General features: G+C 41.9%; 1 protein-coding gene across 2 annotated transcripts in view; it reads right to left on the bottom strand.

The window, feature by feature from the left end:
- Positions 1–20,494, bottom strand: part of CACHD1 (cache domain containing 1) — a 183,471-nt gene that overhangs the window by 57,686 nt on the left and 105,291 nt on the right. For both annotated transcript variants that reach the window (XM_006272603.4, XM_019489122.2), the window contains exon 4: positions 11,517–11,623. In XM_006272603.4, coding sequence (XP_006272665.4) covers positions 11,517–11,623 — 107 coding nt within the window. The remainder of the gene's footprint in view (positions 1–11,516; positions 11,624–20,494) is intronic.

Raw genomic sequence — 20,494 nt, 5'->3', positions numbered from 1 at the left:
TTTTTCTCCACTCAAAACCTGCTTTAAAGTTATCCTTTTCAAACATCCTAAATATTAGGGTAACACCTCCAGCAGGAAACCAGCTGGAGGGTGAGCCCAAACAGTGAAGAAGGAGGTTCAAGTCTATGATTTATACAAGTTTACATGTATTACTTATGCAGTGCATTCTACTCTTTTAGAAAAGATCCCTTTATTGTACTCAGTGGCCACTCATGAACATGCTGTAGCATTCTTTACATCTATATAGTCCCAATAAGTAGCTAATAGACAGTCCTTGATGACACCACAGCCTGATGTACTCTTATCATTTATTTTATATTTTGTAGGTCTAAAAAAATATATATGCATACATACACATATACACATACATATATACATACACATACATATAAAGGAAAATGTGGTTCTTTTCATTATCAGCTTAAACATACCTGGACCTATAAAAGTACCTGAAAGGGTACAAGAAGCTTTCTAGATCCCTCTTCCCAAATCTTTGTGCAGGAGATGGATATTAGTGGTGGCCCATGTACTCTGCTGACCATAAGGATCGCTGCAAGTTTCCAGCTATTACAATGCTATGAGGAACAGATTTGTAGCTTTGCAGCCCTGGCCCGCCCAGCAAAGACAGCAAGTTGCCAAGGGAAAACAAGTCATACCTTGTCAAATAGCAATGCAGTGACCACCCTCCCAAGATACTATGGTGCCAGAACCTCCTACCCTGGCCTGTGGTTTTACCACTGCTATGAGCTTTGACATTTGTGTTCCCAATTTATGAATCTATTAATTTAATTTTTCATATATAGGGCCTTGTTTTTGCTTCAAATCATAATATTAATTATAATAATTGTACGTGTCACTTTTCTAGCCTCTTTTATTAAAAGCCCTCACAAAGCTCTCTGGTACATGGCCATGCTGCTCATTTTACAGATAAAAAGGTGAGGAATGCAGCAGGTAGATGACTCATCCAAGTTCACTCCAAGAGTCAGCATTAGAGCCTTTTGGGGACTAGATCACCAACCCTACTCCAATTCTTCAATAAAGACCACTCATTCCCTAGCCTGCAATCACCACTTCATTAGGACAGACAGGACTTCAACAAAGTTTCAATTTATGAAGGGAGATTTAAGCTTTGAACTGGAATTTAATCCTGGAAAAGAAACAGCTGCTGGACACTACAGAAAAAGTCATCAAGAGACCTGTATGAAACATACACATTTACGTATAATAAATGCCATTAGTGAAACAGCCTTGGCTCAGTGAGAAACACAGATAATCTAGCCAGCCCATGATAGGAGTGTTTATAGAAATAAACCATATAGTCATGGGTATCTAACGATTGATACTAAATTAACATTACTGGGCAGAAAGGACAGGAATCTGTACTCAGTGCACTGAATTCAGGGCACTAGATTTAGATTCTCAAGATCTCGCTACCTACAGCAGAACACAGTAAAACCAGGAACTCGAAAGAAATGCAACCCCGAGACAGACACAGAACATTTGGCTTTTTTGCTTTCTAGTCATGTGGAGCTTTCCTGGCTGACAGGTAGTATGTGCATCTCCACTGTTAACAAAGGGACTGACATACAATGAAGGAAGTGACAGACATGAAGCACAATTGCTAGGTTTCTTCTACCGATGACATCAGACAACTGCAGGCCTGTTGAGTCTCTTGAGGGAAGAGGAAACCCACTAACAACTTACAGGAGAGGGGGACCAGTCACTCACTGGCACCAGAGTCTCAGATTCCCTGGAGGTCAGGGCAGTGGCAGGATTCAATTCTACTTGGGTCAAACTGGCAGCTCCACTTGCCATAAATTGAAAAAGAAACCAAACCTCCCCTTAGCATTTTGCCCAAATGAAGGAACTATATCAGCCTAATATGTCTATTATATAAAATATAATATAATGCATTATATGCAATGTACATGTGTCTACTATGAACATGGAATGCATTATATATAGTATACAGAAAACACGAAACAGATTTCTCTGCCTGTGTCCTTTGATTATTACACTTGAAAGAATTTTTTTTGGGGGGGGGAAGTGGGAGAACTGATTTACCTTTACCATTTATGGAGAATTTACTTTTTGCACTTCCCTCAGGATGGACACTGAAAATAGACTATTCAAGCTCATTTTCTGGTTTTCCTTCATTATCAGAATACTGCACTATTTGGGTTGGAATCACTGCAGGGGAATATTTCAAGTGTCAACCAGATGCCATCCTTCAAATACCTGAGTGGAGCACGGTTACTTTAAGTACACCATCCTTAACAGCTTAGCACTGTCTTGAGTTTCCCAGACAGGGCTGAGACTATATGGGCTCTCCTTCACTGGTCATCTCATGCAGTTATGCCATGCAGCCATTAATTTTTATCACTATATCATCATCATTATTATTACTAATGATCATCAGCTGCATGTCAGTAATGCCTAGAGGCCCCAACTAAAATCAAGGATCTATTATGCTGGACACTATAGAGATATATAGCAAAAGACTACTGTTGCTCTGAAGAGATTAGAGTCTAAATGGACGATACAGAAAAAGGACTGGAGAGAAAACAAAGAGAGGTAATGCAAGATGCTCAGTTCCACATTAGGACGATGGCAGAACTGGGAATAGAACTCAGGTCTCCTGCCTCCAGGTCCAAAGCCAACCCCTTTCCCCATCCCCACATTCTCCAGCTCCTCCAAACAGTGATTTATCTTTCACATAGTATTCATTTTCCTCCTGCATTACACTAGAATTTGGCCTTCCTTCTCTCTGCTTCTTCCAGAAGCTGAGCTCAGCTTGGATACTCAAGATGATTGTCCCAAATGTAAAATCAATCATCACAGCTCAGGGACTCCACATTGTCAAGGGAAGAGGGTCACGATACTGAAATTCACTTGCCATGAAAATCAACAAAACTTGTGGATGCTGCTTCTTCCATTTAAGTTGCCCAAGGATTAGACAGACTGTGGGGAGAAGGGGATTGTTTTTTTACACCCTGACATGATGCCAGTTTAGTGGCATTGTGGTAAATGGGCCACATAACTTAAAAGAAAAAATTACCGGTTGACAATGTTCTGATAGCATGGAAAGTGTAGGCAAGGCATCAATTTTTCTTAACATTTGTGTAAGGCACTTCCTCTGTGATGAGAGCTGTTTCTGAGAAGAAGGAATCCTAAGTAATCTGAAATATGACAGCATGGCCACACTTCTAAAAGACAAGTTTCATGACATTTGACATTTTTGTTTAAGTTCCAGTTTCTGGGTCATGTTATTGGGAAAGAATCTTGGTTTCCATTAAAACAAAAAAGAAAAAACAAACCCAGCAATAAAATCACCCCCAAACCACAGAGAGAATTTCTAGTGGCCTTAGTTGTTGAGAAAAGTTTAAAAACATGAACTCTAAAGGCTCAAAAGCAAAAAGGCAACCGCAAACCCATTTTTTTTTTTGGTTTATTTTAATGTAATCATTTTAAAAACAGAATTCTCTTTTTGTGAAGCCTGACTCACAATTTTCAGACACCCAAGATTGTCAGTACTGAAATTGTCTGGCAAAATCCTGGTTACATGAAGAGATGATATGCACACACACAAACCAGCATAATGTTCTGTACCTGCTCTCTATATTAAAAGGTAGGAAGTTACTCTCTCTCCTTTTTTGACTCTTCCTCATTATTTCAATTTTGCAATTTATCATCAGCTTTCCTGCCTGGCAGCAGGCTTTTCAGTCCCAGATATGGGCTGCCTGAGAGAGCTGCCTAGCTGTATCATTTAGTGCTTGCAGCTCAGAAAGTTAACAAAACCTCCAGCAAGCATTTTACTGTTTGCCTGTGGCACAGGTGTGGAATAACTGATGGAAGACCTGAGAAAGTGGTCTTTTACTTTTTTTGGTATTGCAATGAAGTGAAAATATTATAGTTTATTTGAAAATATTATTGGCTCATCTGGGTGTTCATGTCATACACAGAGCAGGAAGCTGCAAATGTTGGAGATTATAATTTGAATTTTCCCTGTGTAGGTTTGGGATTTTACAAATTTGGAAGGGAAGGGAGGGGGGCAGGGATTTCAAAAGAGTGATTAAATTGGGAACTCTGCAAATGACACTACTAATCTCTTGTTCATATAAAAAGGCTGAAACTTCACCAGAACAGAAACTAAGGGCGTGTCTAGATGAGCCCGGCTGGGTGGTATGTGGCACCGCAAACATGTCTGCAGTGCCACATACCGCACAGTCATCTGTTCTCTGTGCTGCAAGGGCACACTGCCCGGGAGTACACTGCTCCAGTTTTCTTTCCTGTGGTTGTTTTTTGACCCCTGGATAGAAAGTAAAAAAAAAAGAGGGGGGGGAACCCCCCAGAGCACTGCATACATGGGCAGCGTGCACAGCTGAAAAGCAGAGCCGGGCTGCGCAGAGCCTGTGGCAGGATTGCTGCAGCTGCAGCCCCAGGAGGCCCCCAGGACCCCAGGTAAGGCTACTGGGGCCAGCCCAGTGCTGGCCCCAGCCTCCCCCACTACCATCCCCTCCCCGGTAACTTGCCGCATGCCAAAGTGCATGTGGCATGGGCGTTCCTCAATGACAAGTAGCTGTGGCGCAAGGTTTGGGAACCAAACACCTCCGCTCGCCTGGACGTGGCCTAAAGCATTTTAAAAACCTCTCTGAAAGTTATCAGTGCAGAATCTGCGATTTAACCACTCACTTAAAGCTGACAAAGCAACTTGAACAGCTTTATTCCCAGCTTCCCCCACCCCGTATTAGAAGTAAAATAAGCATACAACATTTTAGAAAAAGTTTCTAGCTGCTGCATGGACGTTATCCTCTTTGTTTTCCTAAGGAGTGGTTTTTGGGGGGTTTGTTTTTGTTTTAAATATCACTTCTCTCCTGGGAAAACAAAAACATTTAGGTTCCTAATAAACCGATTGTTCTTAACCCTCAAACATATTATCAAACATATTATTTGCAGCCTCAATGTCCTCACTTGCTGTTCTTCCTTTTCAAAAAGTTCTGACAGTTTATTTCCTTCAGCTAGCATGTTAGTTCAATGCTGCTTTCCCCAGGGGCTGCCAATTTTATCATAACCATTGCTTATTTTTCTATGACCACAGCACACAATCTGCTGTCAGATAAGCAAGGACTACTTCAGCTGAAAAAATAAAGCTACTTTTTCCCTTCCTTCAGGTGCACTCTTATTTTCCGTCAGCTCAAGCTGAAAGAATCCCCTACAGAGACTTCCTACTTTCTTGTCGTCTCCTGTGAATTCTAAGAGATACTCTTTTTAGACTCTTTCTTACTCACCCCAAACCTTTTAATCTCTAAAATGTCTGCCTGTACTTTAGTATCCTTTTGCATCTCCAGCAAAACCAGTCTTGGGACAGGGGATACGAGCACAGGAACATGACAAGACATATTGCAAGGTGACTTGCTTGCCACCCTTCTACCTTAAGGACGCATTTTTCAAACGTATTTCAGTTCCAAGATTACAAGCTAGCAGGAGCTGGCAGGAGACTGAGCAACGGTTTTCTCTAGAAACATTATTTTCAGTGCCTCTGTAAACCTGGCCAAAACAGCAGCCTACAAAGAATTCCCCTCTTTCAGTATAAGATGCGTTTTCTCTTTCCTTTTTCATTTGTTGGTCAGGTCCAGTTTTGCAAAGGACACTTTCAGTTCTTCTCTCTATAGTATAAATAATATATAATTTATATGCATATGTCTAAAGTGACTGATTCCATCTCCTATTAAATATGAAAACAAAACTGAAATAAACCATGCCACCAATGGCCTGGACTTTACTATCTACAGCCAAGATGTGGTAGAAGCTTCGCACTCAGGTTATAGACACTAAATGTGCAGGAACTTTTGGTACAATTCCTTAATCCTGCTCTAAACATCAAAAAACGTTTAAAAGGACTAAAGCTGGCCTTCAATATGTTAGCTTTTTAGAATATAATGTGGTATTTTTCTGGTTCCAAGATGGAAAAACCCCTTGCTGAAAATAATACTTCTGGGGGCAAGGGGAGGGACTTCTGGGGGCAAAGGTCAGGGGTGGCTGACCTTAATTAGAGCAGCTCTGAGAGCTTCTCTGATTAAAGTGTTACGGCACAGTGTCTTGTGCATCAGTGCCCCCATGCTTCATAATGCAGCAGGGCTGCTTTTTAACTAAAGCTCATTGAGCGGCACCTTCACTGCCATTTTAAAACTCGGGGATGCTGATAGACAAAACATGGAGGCCAGCTGGATTGTGCTAATTATTAGCACACTCCAGCAGACTCAATTAATCCAGTCTGCTCTGACACACTCTAATTATAGCATGTCGTAGCAGCATCCTGGCAAAACTACAAGTACCCCATGTCAGCAGTTTGGGTTAAACTTACCCCCACAGCAAAGAGAATGGGCAAGGCATTCCACGCTTATGCTGATATAGAGTATAAGGGAGGCAAATGTGAATGGCTGCAAAGAGGGCCATTCTCTAAATTCTGTAAAGGAAGATCACTGCAATTCTGAATAGGCTACGGCAGTGATGTTGAACCTCTGGGCATATCATCCAGCCTTCCTATGAAAATTTGGCAACAGGGGAGCAGTGACAGTGTTAGTTGCCATTCCCCTGCTTCCAAATTTCAGGACCCAGGGGGAGCCCCTAGGGCCTGATGACATGGTCCAGTGTGCTAGATCATGGTGGCACATGGCTGGGCCAGTGCATGGGGACATTCTATGACCAGATCCAAGTGTGCAGGGCTTGGCTGGCTCACAGCAAGATCTTAGCCATGGACTGACCCCATGCTGGATTTGGCCAACAGACCAACCCTGCACATGGGATCTAGCCCATGGACCAACTCTGCACCACTCATCTGGTCTGGGGGCTAAGGCAGAAAGGTATTAGAGGGCTTGGGGAAGGCGCAGGTTGTGGAAGTTTCACTGGATCACCACTTAGGTGTGCATGAGTACAGCTTAAGGATATACATACTACTGGTGGTAGTTCCTGTGGTAGACACTCATCATGTGTCGCTGAAAGACTAGAGCTTGACCCCTTTATTATTTTCAGGGGCAATGGTCAAAAGGAAGAAAGAAAGAAAAATATTCTCAATGCTTTTTATTAATTGTACACTAAGCATTGGTAGAGAGAAAGAAAATTCATGCCAACAGCTTTCTTTTTTTTCCCCCAACTACCAAAATGAAGGTGTGTAGGTTCATTGTTGTAATTTTAGTGAAAATTTAAAACAACAACAGAAATATTCATGGGATGTTTTTAAAAAATAACCAAGAATCACTTTGGAATTTTTTATAAAATTTGCTTCCCTTTTCTCACTCAGCAATCCTGTCCAGCACTTACATCTGCTGTCTATATCCTGGATTCTCTATAGCAGCAGCTGTGTTATAGCTCTCAGCCTTGCCAGGAGTCTGTGGTATGGATTCCAGTCCCTTCCAGCACCTAGAAATTTCCCACTCTAATCCCATTTACTTAGGCTACATTTGGCATGGGCCAAGATTAATATTTTAAGATCCAAGGTTCAGGTTGAAACAATAGGGTATAACTTTATATTTTGCTCATGGCTTCTACAAACCAGGCTACTGAAACTGGGAAACTACGATTTAAAAAACAGAACTAAACTAAATGCAATGCCCAAGGGGATTTTTTCTTAAACTGAATGGCAAGTTTGGGGCCCCAACTATAGCAGGCCACTGCACTCAAAATGCATAACCTGAATTCTGGGAGTTCTTGGGGACTTCAGTTCCCAGAAGTATCCTAGAATTTAGAAACAGTGGCAAGGGAAGTCAAGGGCAAGGGAAGCAACAGAATCCCAGAGTAACCTCACTCATCTCAGGGGTTTTCTGCCCTAGAAAATTAATTCAAATGAAAGGTCAGGGATCAGTTCAAAGTGCAATTAATATTTCTTACTGTGGAAGCTTTTATTCTGGAATAACTCCCCCCCACCCCCGGCACTTCTATTCCAGAATTCAGCCTTAAAATGTAGATCATTCAAGGAAGGGATGCCACAGAACTAAAATCACTGCAGGTGACACAGAGGGGGCCAGGAAAAGGAGATTACAAAGTAATCAAGAGATGGGGGACTCTAACAAAGTGCCCTCAAACACTTGTAGCCACAACTAGAGATCTACAAGAGATAAGAGTTGACAATGCGGTGTTCTGACATCACTTGCTATCACACTGATCCATTGCATCTCCCTGACTCTTAGCTATCCTTTTCCTCATCCCGTACTTTCCCAGCACAAGCAGCCAGGAGCAGCGTGTGGGAGGGGAGAAGCAGGGCAGAGTGGCCCTTTATAGATGAAGTCGTGTGAGAGGAGAGTTAAGGAAGGAACTGAATCTTAGGCAAAGAGTGTCTCAGTTGGGGAAATGGGTTGGGTAGACATCCGGAGACGGACATTATTTGTTTATTCAGAGAACTACAGGTTGAAGTCCTCTATCCTTAAAACAGGGACAGTTCAGCCAGTGGAAGGGCAAGCTGTTCAACAATGCCCTACCAGATAGCTAACAAGCTTCAGTTCAAAGGAATCAAGCCCAGGGATTCAAGTCAATTCATATCTATTCTTGGACTTCCTACTGAGTTTAACAATAAGGTTGCCAGTTAGCAAGCAACAAACTATAGAAATGGTGTTAGTTTTGGGGATTCAGGCTCTTGTCCATTGGGAATTAGACTGATGCTGACTCAATTCCCACAGTCCACCACACAGGTACTTGGGACGGGATAATTTCACAAGTGCTTGAACTGTATATGAACTAGCAAGCTATAGATGTCTCCATGTCTCCTTTTGAATTCTTTTTTTTTGCTGCTATTTCTTTTATTTCAGTATATATACACCTATATGCTCATCTATCTATCAAGCTATTTATTAAAATGAACAAAAATAGCAGCAGCAAAAATAATTGAAAAGGAGATATATATACCAGAGACAGCAGGGTCTGAGTTTCTGCCATTAGTCTAAAAAGCATTGTGTGTATCAAACATCTTAACAGTCAGTTTTCTCTAGAAGCAATTCCAATCACACTGTTCTCAGAAGGATTAGTTGTGGCAAAAGATGATTTCTATGCTAAATCTTCTGAATGCAAAAGCTACAAAACACAAAGAGACTTTTCTCAGACAACGTTCTGTGGGTAAATGGGATACCTTTTATTAGACCAACTAAATAGTTGGGAAAGTTGTTCTTTGTAAGCTTTCAGCCACAAACACCGTTCTTCAGGCATAGGGAGTCTGCTGGTGTTATGTGTTCTCCATGATGGAATAGCAGCCAATATGCAAAATGCAGGTCTGGGGTTATCAGATGGCAGGCAGGATAACCCCAGGATAGGATATTTTTGTCTTTGAATGCACACCGAAAATCTATCATTCTGGTATACAGCTGTTCTTTGGTTTCCCCTATTACCTGTGGGGGCATAGCTCTCACAAGACAACCACTCTCTCTCCGATCTCTCAGTTCTGATCCTTAAAGGGAATTTACAAAACACCTTTCGCAGATAAGCTTACAAACTTCACTTCATAAATCTACTGGATACAATCCCCCCCCCCCCAAAAAAAAACCAAAACAAAACAAAACAAAAAAACACAGACTAAATATAGACATTGGATTTATGGCACATTATGACTGGCCTGCCATCTGATAACCCCAGACCTGCATTTTGCATATTGGCTGCTATTCCATCATGGAGAACATATAACACCAGCAGCCTTTCCTGATGCTGAAAAAGGGTGTTTGTGGCCAAAAGCTTGCAAAGAACAACTTTTCCAACTATTTAGTTGGTTTAGTAAAAGATATCACATTTACCCAAAGAACCTTGTCTGGGAAAAGTATTTTGTGTTTTGCCCTGAATTCCATGTTGATTATTGCTCAACATACCCTTTTTTCACATTTACCTCAAGCTTTCTTCATGCTGCCCCAGTCGCTTTTAACAGCCCCCTAGTTCACGCACAGCAAAGAACTCCCACCAAAATAAATTCTTTGGGAGCAATCCAGTGGAAACAGTCTGCATTCACTTTACTGAAGCACCTCTCCATTCATACTGTATCCCTCATCCTTTCTTCTCCTACCTGAATGTGAAATGGTCATAAATAGAGAAGAGTATGTGACTTAAAATTCTTTCCGTTTAATAATCTATGGTAAATAATAGTTTTTTTTCAGAGAATTGTTACTAGATATCATCTTCCCTGCATATTGTAATGTGTACTAATAAGCATCTCTTAAAATGAAGTGTTTGGCCTACGACTGCTAGCTTTTAACGTGCATGGAGGTAAGTAGCTTTCCATTCCAATTCTGGTGAGGCAGCACAGATTAGAATCCCTAGCCTCTGCGAGCCAGTATTTGTGTTGTGTATGGTAACAACTGCTCTCTGTGTAGACACTTCTGGGCAGCCTTCATTTTCCTAGCAAGCTGAAAATTTTGAGTGGACAAAGTTAGGGCATCCCTATCCCTATCCATCACAGGAGTAGTGATGCACATAGAGAGGATAAGAAGGAAAAAAAACAAGCTTCATTTTACAACCAGTCCAAAATTTCAGAGCATTTATTATGACCACAAAAATGAAATATCTAGTGGCAAGGGAAACCTTTGAAAGGGATGCACAGTCAGAAGAAGTTCTAGGCCAAAACATGGCCTTCCTTCATCATACTTGTCAGAATATGTTCAAAGTTTAAGTAGCTGCAGGGGATAAAGGAACCTACTACTTCAATGGTGAGACTATGAAAAAAATTACTCTAACAGGACCCATGAGAATTACCATTGTGTACTTCAACTGGTTCTGCATTGGTAATAAATGAACAGCACCTGGGCTAAACTGAAACATATAGCCAAAATATGAAGTCTTCTTATGAGTTACAATCTTGAGCAATCAGAAGCAGTTAAGATTCACAAACTAATGACATTTTATTCCTTTTTAAAAATTAAAATCCCTGTATCATTTTGAGTGAAAAAGATGCTAAAAAGAAAACCTTGCTGCATGAATGGACCAAAGGCTAAATTTTCCAGGGCTAAGTCACATGCCTTAGGTTGCAAGCGTATTTCCATATCTAAAGTGTGTCAAGAAAATGGGTCAACTCTCAAGATAGAAATTCATTACAAGTCAAAAAGAGGAAATATTTTAGGATGTCCCTGTACTTTGGAGTTAATGCAGATCATTGCAAAAGCAGCTTCGCATTAGCTGAAGTCCACTAAGATGATGAGAAAGGCATTTCAGTTTGGCCCCATCAATAGCTGACATTGCTGGTGCAAGAGCAGACAGGGCTAGGACAAAGCAATATGGGAAAAGGTGAGAAAGAGATAGCCCCCCCCCCCAAAACACAACAAAATTATACGTGGTATACTGGAATAAATTGTCATGACACTCTTATAATTCAAAAGTACTTAGAGTAAGGACATTACTTGAGGTATCATACCTTTCAATTGTAACATCTCAAATTAAGAACTGCATGACAGTTTCAGAGAGAAATACAAATTTGTTGCTATGATATTCTACACTAACCTAAACCAATGGAAAAAACAATAGATGCAAATAAAAATGATTCTATTACTAACCAGAGTTTAAATCACGTCCAGGATTGAAGGCTCTGCTATTAACAGTAGTAGACAGTCTATCGCAGCTAATAGTTCTGGAAACATTAGTGTTAAAATTCCCATCAAACCTGAAATGACAAATAACAAGATTAGAAAAACTAAAGTTAACTTTATTTATTAAACTGATATATCTCATGCAAGTAAGAATTTCCAGTCTATGGTTCTAGGGAAGACTTGCCATCTTGTAAACACAGAACAAGTTCTCTTTGCATTTTAAGGTCACAAGAAAGAAAATTTTCAAAGCACAAAGCTTAGTGAGATAAAACTCCTGTCCTTGGGGCTATAACCTGCTCTCTCCTCCTGTGTTTTATATTTTAATTTTATTCCCTGTGATATGCAAATAATTATGGAATCTAGAGTTGGAAAAGGCTAAATTCATCTGCAGACCAGTGCATGACTGTCCCCCAGCAGAGTATTTAGGAGGGCACTGTCCAGTCCAGTAATCCAGTTTTGAGAGACTGAAATGCAAAAAAGGTCCTTTCTGGGAGAATTGTCTATAGACTTGTAGGCCACACTATGAAGAGCTTTTTCCAGCTATTCAGCTCCTTGGCCTGATTTCATCCCATTGTTCTGTTATACACCTTTTAAATAGTTTGAATATTTGCTGCCTTGAAATACTGCATTTGTATGTGGTTCTCTCTGTGCTTCTTTGGAAGACTCTCTGAGCAGATACAGTTGCAAATCTCCTTTTTAGAGGAAGGACTGAAGGCTTCCACTGCAGTCAGAATATGAAATCTGTCGGAAGTATATTTTATTCCATTTTTATCAATTAAAAAGTTTAAAATGGTAACGGAACCTCTTTTTAGATACCAAAATATAAACCAAGCCCTTTTACAACTACTGCATCTCTTTATAAACTCAAGTCATAGAACGTTTTTGATCTTGGTTTTTAAATGGCATATATGTTTGTTCATAAACATGTTTCCTACGTGCAGTACTTAACTAGCAGTACTTCTAAGCACCAGGAATATAATCCAATAAAAGGAAACCTGGTTATTAGATCCACAAGTGTAAGAAAAAAGAAGCAACTGGTGTCATCTTACTTGCTAACATTTACTGACCACAGTCACATTTTTAAACATCAGGGGGAGTCTCAAAAGAGGAGCTTCCTAGACTGTCTTGAACAAAAGCTGGTGGAAAGCAAGCTTGTGAAGAAATTACAGCAGTGACAGTCTCTTCAACATCATCACATATTATCAACATCTTTACATCTGAAAATCCATTGACCAGTATTTTTGTTCTAACGTCAATGGAAAAAATAAGAAATCTTCCCATGTTTTATACAATATCCAGCATCTCATTCCAATTCTTTACTTTCAGCCCAAATTCAGTGAAGGACTTTAGCACCTGCTTAACTTCAAGCATATGCTTATATCTCAGAGACTACAACAGGGGTGGGGACTACTTAACTGCTTCAAGGTAAGTACATCTACAGACTCACTTTGTTAAATCATGACTTAGAATAGTAAGAGATAAACTGATTAAAACAAGTGGATGAGGGAGTGGGAGTTGAAAAGCAAATTGCTGAGCATTTTGTGTGCATTGTCATAAAAAACTAAAACAGTAAATATGGGCTTTGGGCAAGCACTATTTTCTGGGTTTTTGTCCTTGTTCTATGCTTTACAATGTTAAGCACAGTGACTTGGGTTTCCCAGTCACTACCCCAAACACAAGCACTAAATACATTTCCAAACAACCTCAGTTAGAAAACCAAATAATGTGAAAAGAAAATTAATGCCACAGACACATGAAAGGGATACCACAGGGAAAACCCAGGGGCAGCAGAGCTGTGCCACATGATATAACCCTGTGAATCAAGATAAAGTTGTGAAACTACAGCAGTTCCAGTCCAAGTTAACTTTTTCCTGAGACTTCTCTTTTTTGTGCACTGTTGCCAAGCTAAAAATGTTTTCTTTTTACTAACAACCAAACCATTTTACTTTGGTTCTTGCTGATCTATGTTTTAAATAATGAAAATGTAATTCTTCTACCAGGCCCTGCCCCACTGCAAGGCCCCAGTTAGAAGGACTGGATTCAAATTTAGGCATTTAACACCAAGCATAGTGAAAAAATAGTTTGGTTATCAATAACATTTCCAGTAAAAAAAAAAAAAAAAAAAGTTGCTTGTGGCAACACTGTTGATTTAAAAAATGGTTTTACATCGTGCTGTTCCCATCCCAGGGGTTCCCTCCTCATCCCCACACACTCATGCCCCAAGCCAGCCCCTCCGCAGCACAGAATTGGGTCAGAGCAGCCCCAGTAAGATAGGCTGACCCCACCAGACCCCTTAACAGCCAGGGCTGCTCCGACCAGGCTCAACATGCTGTGGTCCCTGGTGCACGTGCAAACACAGTGCCCAGGAGCAATAAACTCTGGTGTGATATGTACTGCAGTTTATTGCTGCCTGCTAATAGCATGTGTAGATGCACCTCATGTTACTCATACACGTCAACTTCTGCATGTTACCCAACTTTTGCAAGTGTCAATGGAGGCCTGGATGTGGGCTCTGGCCAAAAGTGAAAGCACCAAAGGTCTTCGCTTCTGTATAGCCCAACCTACATCAGCAACAAGTTGTGTACCACCCATCACCTTAGGAAGCTTTTTTTGTGATAGTGTAGGCAGCCGCAGAGGGAGCTCAAAAGCGTCCTCTTCCTGCAGAACTATATAAGCACTAGGGCTGTGTGAAGCTTCAGTAGCCCGTTCGATTCGGAGGAGATTCGGACTGATTCAGTGATCAAAACTCCAAATCCAAATCGAATCAGGAGACCAATTACAAGCTCCAAATAGGAAGCCTCCAAATGGATTCGGAAAAGATTCGGCACCGCTTCGGAGATTTGGCTATAGACTAAACAGGAAGCATTCCTCACCATGCTGGACACAGCTGCCTCCAGCTGGTAAGTCTGTTGTGGTGGGCAGAGGGGGAAGGGAAGGGGCGTGGGGGAGGGAGGGATTGATGCTGGGGCTGGGACAAGCTGCCCAGCTGGGGCAGGGGACACAGAACTTGGGGAGGGGGGCGGGGGGACATGGCAGCGCTTGGAGCGGGAACTCTGTCCTGCTGCTGCTTGCTCAGCCAGGGTGGGGGGAGAGGTAGGATGTGGAGGTGGCTTGCTCTAGGTGGAACGGGGCAAGTGGCTGCAGGGTATAGCCCACCTCTTGCCCAGCCGGGGCTGGGGGGGCAGGGCGGAGGCACAGGATGCAGGCGCTACCACCACTTGCCTAGCCAGAGCGGGGGGGAAGGGGGGGGGGGGTCAGCATCCAGGCATGGCAGCACTGGGAGCAGGGGCTATGCCCTGCTGCCACTTGCCCCCTTCCGCCTGGAGCAAGTCACTCCTGCATTATCCTGTCCCCCACCCGCCTCCACCCCAGCTGGGTAAGTGGCAGCAGAGAATAACCCCTGCTCCTAGTGCTGCCGTGCCCACATCAGCGCTGGGAGTGGGGGCTCTGTCCTGCTGCCGCTTGCCCAGCTGCGGGGGGGAGAAGCGATGCAGGTGTGGCTCACTCTGGGCACAACGGGGCAAGTGGCAGCAGGGCATAGCCTCTGCTCCCAGTGCTGCTGTGTCTGCATCCCGATCCTGCCCCCCCCCCCACTCTGGGCAAGCAGCAGCAGTGCTTGCATCCCACACACCTCCAACCCAGCTGAGCATGTGACGGGCTATGCCCTGCTGCCACTTGCCCCCTCCCACCCAGAGTGAGCCATCACTGCATCCTGCCCACTCCCCCTGCCGCCCCAGCTGGACAAGCAGCAGCAGGGCACAGCCCCAGCTCCCAGCTCCAATTGCTGCCGTGCCTGCATCCCCCCCCGGCCCCTTCCCCAAGTCCCATGTCCCCTGACCCAGCTGGGCAGCTTGCCCCAACCCCAATCCCTTGCTCCCCCACGTCCCTTCCCTCCGCACTCCACAACAGACTTACCAGCTGGAGACAGCTGCGTCCACTGTGGTGAGGACTCCTGCCCGTTTAGTCTATGGCCGAACCTCCAAAGCGGCACCAAATCTTCCGATCCGATTCGGCCAAATCGTAACAGGACAGTGATTTGAATCTCTGAATGGAATCCCTGTCCTCCGAATCAGCCGAATCCAAAGCGAATGCTTGCCACTTCACACAGGCCTAATAAGCTCTATGGGAACAATGTTCTGACTTAAAAAAAACAAACTTTTCCCATTTTCACCAAATTGGTATGTTCTACCAGCGGATGCTTAGAACTGCTGCAGCGCAGGCTGATCGACAAACCCACTGAACAGGGCTTCCTCTCATACTCACCCATTAACATAACATTTTATCTGACCTAAGTGGAGTTGATTTTAGCACTTACTGAAGGGATTAAATGTTTGTTATTTGTCAAGAATAAAACATACCCCCAACCAAAGCTATAGCACTTACTTGCCTCACAAATATAGAATGATTTTCCTGAAAAACAAGAACCCCCCCCAAACAAAACAACCCCCCCCAAAAAAAACACCTGATAGTAAATTCCTTGATAAGTCTCTGAGATATGAATTTGAAAATTATTTTTCTTTTAAGAAATATTTATCACAGGACATCAGACAGTTATTGGTCCTGTTACCATGCTAATTTCATACTAGTATTATAACCCTATTATATTAATGTTATGATCCCAATAGTGAAATGGCACAAAATCATCTTTACAGATAAACAAAACTTACCATAATCTTAAAAAAGGCTACATTTGAAGAACTAAAGCTGCTATTAAACTTAATTTAACACTTAAAATTTTTGTGATACAGCAATCATTAACAAGTAAGCTAAATTTTTTACAACTGTTTTATCTTCCCTGTCCAACGAAGCACCATAAAGAAATAAGTTTTAAAAAATAACTAATTACTTTTTAAAAGTTTAATTAAATCTGTTACAGAAAATAATGCGTTCATAGCATTATTACTGTAAGGCATTACGACACATTAGTTGGAGTGCTTGAGTATTTTCATACCACAACATCCTTGGACTTTAACTCTCAATGTTTAAGTCTGTAATGACTGTTTGGGGACTTTTAAAAACCTAGGACTTTTAGCCTAAAACTATTTATATTTAACCTTAATCTTAGCTCCATCTTAATGTACATTCACACCTATTTACAATCCTGCTGGCCTTTTTCAATGCCTTTAAGCACCCCACCCCTCTCTCTTACACACATGCATACACATACGCACGCGTGCACCCCCCCCAATGCTCACTGTACCTCTGAAATTATCACCTTTTGAATTACCTGCCAGAGAAGTAATAAATAACCTGATTTAAAATGTCAAGGTACATCAGTACATTTCTTCCTAGCGCACTTAAAAGCTGACAGACTGAATCCTGGACCTGCCAACCAGGATAAGATGGGATACGAACAACATGTCCAATTTTGATACCCCCTCTGGGAAAGATGATAACAAAAGGTATTATCTTCAATTAGCTTTCTCCTCTACTTTCCTCCTTCAAATGAATTGCATCCCATCCCCACACCTTCCTCCCTTCCTGCTGTGACAGAGGAGGAGCTTCAACTTTGAAGAAAGTGCCATATGTCACAGGAGTTGGGTGTTTCAGCAGTTACACTGCGTATTTTCATAGCAGCTTTCACTTGAGTATATCACCGTGCTTTAATATAAATAAATCAACAAATTCAGCCACAAATTTCTAAGTAGTGGGTAAATATTTTTGCATTTACTTTACCATGGGGTAAAACCGAGGCACAGAAGAATAGCATGTAGATATTTCAGAGTAGTGGCATAACTAGGGTGGGGTGACCAGGGCAGATGTGTGTGGAAAACCAGCTGCTACTACAGCTACACAGAAGAAGTGGCAATGGCAGCAACCGGAAGTCACTGCTGTCCCAGCGTGTCACCGCTGCTCTGGACACCGTCTCCGTTTCAGAGCTGGGAACAGAATCCAGGAGTTCCACCTATCATCCCTGGAGCAACACTGGACCACTGATCCTATTTTTGTTGGCATAGCCAAGCAGTTCAGATAGGAGGGAATTTAAAAATAAAAGCATATATAACATCAAAACAATTTGCAAACTATGAAGAGTAAAACAAACATGATGTGACAGTAGCTCAGACAAAATTATTATATTAATTGCTCATTAGGGTTAGACTGTGAACTGTGCCTTGAATCTATTTTTACTTGCAGTTCATACTCAGATCTTTTCCTCCACACTTTTCAACTGGGATTTACATTGAAAAGTTTATGTAAAATCAGGTTAGCATTCCCCACCCCTGCCCCCAAAATAGCCTAACACACACATATTTCAGTATTTGTAGTATGTGTTCATCATTTCTATTTGTACATACACGCTAGAGGATTTGCTGCGAGTTTCTTCCTTACATCTTTAATCTGCTTTAATTAAGGACGTTGCTAAATAATTTAGCACTGTTTCTCTGAACTAAGGCTTTTTTTTAAATTTCTGGATTTTTGAATGCTTGGCTTCTTAAACATGAGTTTGGCAATAATACTAGATTTTTGCATTTCTTATGTAGAATTTACTTATAAATAAATAAATGCATGTTGTAACTTATAACTTCCCTACTGAAAAGGTACAATCTGCATAAACATTTTACTTGGAAGCAATTATAAATCCTGCAAGTTACATTTGCAAGCAAGTATTGATTGCAACTTCCTATGGGTACAAATAAGCAAGATATCTTCCATTTTTACAGGCTGAAAACCAGGTCACAGACTAATGGAGTAAAACAGAGTACAGATTGAGGTGTCTTGACATGGTGCTTGGAATCTTACAGGTAACAATGCTGAAATCTATACTTATAAGACTCCTCCAGAATCTGCACCAGAAAAAATCCCCTATATATTTGGTTGCAATTAGTTATTGCATTTACTTACCAAAGATCAAAACACTGCCTGAAATTCAGTTTCAAGAGAAGTAACATTCACCCCCATCTCCCTTTTTTTTTTTTTTTTTTTTTATATATGTATATAAAAACCCTTCCCTTCTGGATTCACTTTAATGAACAACTGATCGAAACTGCATCCCGAGGGAGAAAACAGAACTGTGACTCCCACTTTGATCTCTTCCCCATGGAGAAATTCACTCCCTGCCTAGCTTGCAAGATGTTCATTTGATTGACGTTTGCTCTGATGTGCAAACTGCTTTGAACTTCAGACATTTAATTCCCATCAGGCTGCAGTCATTTTTATTCTCCTTCAACAGGATTTACAAGCAGGAGATCAGCAAATGTAGAAGATAAAATAAATTTGCAGAAGCTTTGAATCTTACATCAAAACAGTGTTCAAGTGAGCTCCAATTGGATTTCATTCGGCCCCAATTCACAGTGTAAATCAACTACTTTTGTGCAGTTTCAGTGTAGGAAAAAATACAAGGGAATATATATATATATAAAAATCTGAGAGATGTCTATTGGGGTTTTATTATTGTACTAAGAGTCATTTCTTTTCCTATACTCTGTTTAAAATTCTAGTAAGGGTTGTTTTGGCAGGTAAATACAGCAATGTAATTAATTTATTTAAAATGTGAATCTTATTCAAAATTCTCAAACTACCATATTCTACTGATATTTATCTATATACTTTTAAACCTAGCTGGATACCAATATTTAAATGTGGTTGGGGTAAATACTGGTTTTGTTTTCTGGTTTTTTAAATTTAAATGAAAATGATTTAACAGAAAAATCTACTGAACGCATCTCTTTAGGCACGTCTACACGTGCCCTATATGGCACCGTTGTTACTGTGCCATCATTTAGTACTTTCCTTTTGGAAGTCCTAAATGATGGCACAGTGACACCCCTTACTGCACCATGCTTGCAGCACATGGTTATTTTTAGCCCCTACATCGCCATAGCAACGCACTATATTGAAGATGTGCGTTGCTACAGCAACGTAGTGGTAGCGTCAGGTTTTTTGCCCGCAGATGCTAAACCCCTGTAGCACGCTGCCACGGTGGTATAGTGTCACGTGTAGGCATGCCCTTTACATAGCAAGGTTTTAAGCACGTGCCTAACTTTAAGCACATGAATAGTTCCACCGGCTATAATCACTGTCTGAAAGAACAAATGTTCTCTCCTCTCGGCACACTTACTGCTCAGCTGAGCGGGGCCCGCTCTGCTCCTCACCGCGCCGGCACCCCCGCGGGGAGGGAGAGCGCAGCCCCCAAGGCAAGGCGGGGGTGGGGATGGGGGCTGGGGCAGAGCTGGGCACAGTGTGGGATCCACTGGCTTTGGGGAACTGCTCTGCTCCCCAGCCCCTTCGGGCGAGCTTCACCCCGAACCCCGCCAGCTTCACCCTCAGGCAAAGGGGACTTGACTGTTCTTCCCATTAACAAACAGCTGAGAAGTACCGTGCAGGCCGAGAAGGTCTCCGAGGGCACGGGCTGGCAGGGCAGGGCTGAGGCGCAGGATTTAAAGGAGGGATTGAGTTTTAAGATTAAGAAGAGGAATCTCATCCCCAGGGGAAGAACTGGAGCCACTGAACAGAAAAGACTTGGTTCAGGGCAAGGGGAAGGTTCTCAGCTTTGGTGCAGAAACTAGAGGGAGGGAGGACTGGTAGGTCTGAGATGCTCACCAGCAATGTCCCCTCTAAGGCGTAGCGATCAAGGTTCCCTCTCAGAGGCAAGACTGAAGTGGTGCGCTCATGGATCGCTACACCTTAGAGGGAACATTGATAAGGACGTGCGTACAAATGTTCTTCCTTGCATTTTATTTATATTATTTGAATGTATATAAATAAAATGTGAGGAAGAACTTTTGCACGTGCGTGCGCGCACACACACACACGATAAATTATCTGACTAAAGTGCTTGGAAGAAATATTGCAATTCTACAGTGTTTATACGGATGCCAACTACTATAGCAACCCCCCTCTAACCCAAAGCACAGGCACGTTTCCCCGACAAAGTAAAAGATACGTTTCACAAGAGCCAGTTCTTAACTGCCTGGTACAGTTTATGAACAGATTCAAGTTAAATC

This window comes from Alligator mississippiensis, chromosome 5, assembly GCF_030867095.1.
Source record: "Alligator mississippiensis isolate rAllMis1 chromosome 5, rAllMis1, whole genome shotgun sequence".
NCBI lineage: Eukaryota > Metazoa > Chordata > Crocodylia > Alligatoridae > Alligator > Alligator mississippiensis.
Note: the sequence above shows the minus strand (reverse complement) of the source record. Positions and strands in the feature narration are given on the sequence as shown.